The sequence below is a fragment of the Notothenia coriiceps genome, unplaced genomic scaffold, assembly GCF_000735185.1.
Source record: "Notothenia coriiceps isolate Sejong01 unplaced genomic scaffold, NC01 NC01_scaffold00022888, whole genome shotgun sequence".
Classification (NCBI taxonomy): domain Eukaryota; kingdom Metazoa; phylum Chordata; class Actinopteri; order Perciformes; family Nototheniidae; genus Notothenia; species Notothenia coriiceps.
The window spans coordinates 1-2,662 of NW_011355589.1; the positions used below are offsets into that span (position 1 = coordinate 1).

The window sequence follows — 2,662 nt, forward strand, 5'->3', positions numbered from 1 at the left end:
AGTCACATCATAGGAGTACAAATACTGGTTTAAAACACATATACTTAAGAGGTCCCTCACCTTTGCCCTGGCCAGATCCTCTCCCCTCCGGTCTGGGCCTCGATCAGGTGGTCGCAGTGGATGGTGAGGGCACGGCCACCCTGGGCAGGCCGCTGCTGATGAACTGCAGCATGGCCATCTGGGCCGTGGCGTCCTGCATGGCCACGCGGTCGGGCCGCAGACGCAGGTACGTGCGCCCGCGGTCGATCTCCTGATTCTTGGGGTCATCGAGATGGCCGTACACGATCTTCTCTGACAGGGTGAGGGGCCGGTTGAGTCTGGAGAAGAGATATTAAATCACATTTAGTTTATTGACATTTTTGTTTTAGCTGACTGGTTTTCTATTTATTTATTTGTTGTTTGTCTGTTTTTGTTTGTCTGTTTGTCTTCTGTCTGTGGGATTTTGTTTGCCCTGGTGTTAAGCAGTATTTACATTGTTACTCTACCTATTTCTCTATAAAGTGAAGATTTGTTTACCTACTTTTTATACATGCTCTGATAGAATAAATGTATGCTGTTGAAAAAAACCCAATAAACTAAGTTTAAAAAAAAAAAAAGTGAGTTTTTTTTTTATTATTCACTTGTTTTTAAATCTAAGTTTTCTTTTTATAATTAGTTACTTTTTTTCTTCTACAAATTAGATAGCAGCTAAAGAATGAAGTAGTGAGAATCTGGGGGTCAGGCTGACTAACAAGAGCTTATAAAGCTACAACTTTGGTGAAAAACTATGGTGTTCAAGGACAGACAAACACCAGACATCAAACAATCACACAGAGAAAGGAGTGTTCGGAAAAGACTACGAGTTGAACCAGAGCAAATAAATATCAGATTAGGAGCAGACTGACCTCGATCGCACAATGTCAATGTTGGATTGGAGCCGCTCGTAGTTGATGAAGGAAGTGGGCTCAAAGCGACTCATAGACACTTTGGCGTTGGCTCTGTACGCTGCAGATATATGCAGGCGCCGCGCACCATTACCCAGCACCAGCTGAAGACAGGAACAACAAGAAAAACACAAGGATGAGCAAATCAATCATTCAAGGTAATTCAAGAGTCAAAACATACATTGGAAATCTAATTATGGGTTCATTCACAAAAAGAAATAGGCTGGTTAAAGTACTTTATATTTAGGTTATGTGGTATTTTTACAAGTTGGGATGCTCAGATTTAGTTTGACTTATGTATTACTGGAGTTTTTTTCTATGGCTCTGGTTTTCCACAACACCATACAAGGCCAGCTAAAAACAGTAATTCAGTACAATGTCATTACCTAGACAACATGTCATTTCCCAAGCCTATAAACACATTGCTTATTATGTCGATTTCAGTAGAAAGTGATCTGATTTTCTGGTATCTTTCTCCTACATTATCCAGCTCAATTTAGAAATTAAACTCAGGTAGACTATCCCTCAATTAGACCTCCAATTGATTCAGATATAAGAAGATTTAAACACCTAGTCATTATTGTGTTAGGTGTAATAAAACGAGTCAAATCTTAACAGTAAACTGCTGGCTGGACATACGGATGAAGAAGTACTCAGATCTTGTACTTGAGTAAAAGTAGAAGTATCAGAGTGTAGGAATACTGTCACAAGTAAAAGTCCTGCATTCAAAATGTTACTCAAGTACAAAAGTATCAGCATCAAATCCCATTTGAAAATCATACATCAAAAGGGTAGCTAGTTTTAATCACTTTACATGTTGTATTTAAATACATTTTTTTGTAAATGCACAGCTCTGCATATGACACACCCTGTTGACACATCATGCTGAATGAGAAAACCTTTCCAATAGAGCATGTGCAACTACATAAAAAAAGAGAAACTCTTTGTTTGATATAAAAATCTGTACATTAAAATATACATGTTGCTCGCCTGAGTGCCTGCTGAGAGCTCTAACCTTGCGGTTAACCTTGCTATTTAAACCCTAAACTCAATTTATCGATCTAACCTAGCTGTGAACCTATAAGATCTGTTTGTGAAGATGGTAATTCAATACAAACAGAGGCATTAGCTGTTATTTTATTAGGCTGGTTTTGGTTGTTTTCCATTGAGGACACGGTGACCTGGGCAACCAACCGGTGACCGTTACTCTCTCATTTACCCTTACAAATCCCTCTAACAGCTTTAAAAAGGCCAGGTAACCACTACAATTAATACAATAAATGTTAGATAGTAAGTGACATCCTTAAGTGGCTTATGATTATGGTTGAATTTGCTAATTTTCCTCTCTTACCTGGAGCCGGGCGGCAGTTAGACAGTAGGTTGCCATTTTGTTCACTGACAAAGATGTGACGGCCGGTTGTGACGTCACAGCTTTGTAAACCGGCGGTCTCGCAGGTCCTTAACGGGGGAAAAAATAAATTCTAGTTTAGTAATTAATTTACATTATTTACAACATTTAATTTAGACGTAGAATCGACTCAATGACTTAATATTATTTTCATATTTGAAATAATACAAATAATAACATTTGATTCATGCAATATAAAATTGTAATGTTGGATTAAGTTGTATAGACCTGTAAGGATGTGGATCGTTTTAATGTTTTAACATTTTTAATTTAGAAAATAAATATTTTAGGCACATCAATATTTGAATGACATCAATCATTATCCTATTAT

The 2,662-nt window shown here is 37.8% G+C and overlaps 1 protein-coding gene across 1 annotated transcript; it reads right to left on the bottom strand.

Moving 5' to 3' along the window:
- Positions 1-65: 65 nt before the first annotated feature.
- Positions 66-2,348, bottom strand: LOC104954151 (aconitate hydratase, mitochondrial-like). Its single transcript, XM_010781223.1, has 3 exons — positions 2,275-2,348; positions 885-1,027; positions 66-317 (listed from the first exon to the last, which is right to left on the bottom strand). Exons 1-3 carry the CDS (start codon positions 2,308-2,310, stop codon positions 104-106), a joined length of 393 nt encoding a protein of 130 aa, XP_010779525.1. The 5' UTR covers positions 2,311-2,348; the 3' UTR covers positions 66-103.
- Between the last annotated feature and the right edge of the window lie 314 nt (positions 2,349-2,662).

Bases quoted from the DNA above. Each gene is read 5' to 3' on its own strand.
- LOC104954151 (XM_010781223.1), bottom strand. From the start codon at position 2,310: ATGGCAACCTACTGTCTAACTGCCGCCCGGCTCCAG. The intron at 1,028-2,274 runs GTAAGAGAGGAA...TCCTGTCTTCAG, and splicing joins TAACTGCCGCCCGGCTCCAG to CTGGTGCTGGGTAATGGTGC. The intron at 318-884 runs GTCAGTCTGCTC...TCTCTTCTCCAG, and splicing joins ATTGACATTGTGCGATCGAG to ACTCAACCGGCCCCTCACCC.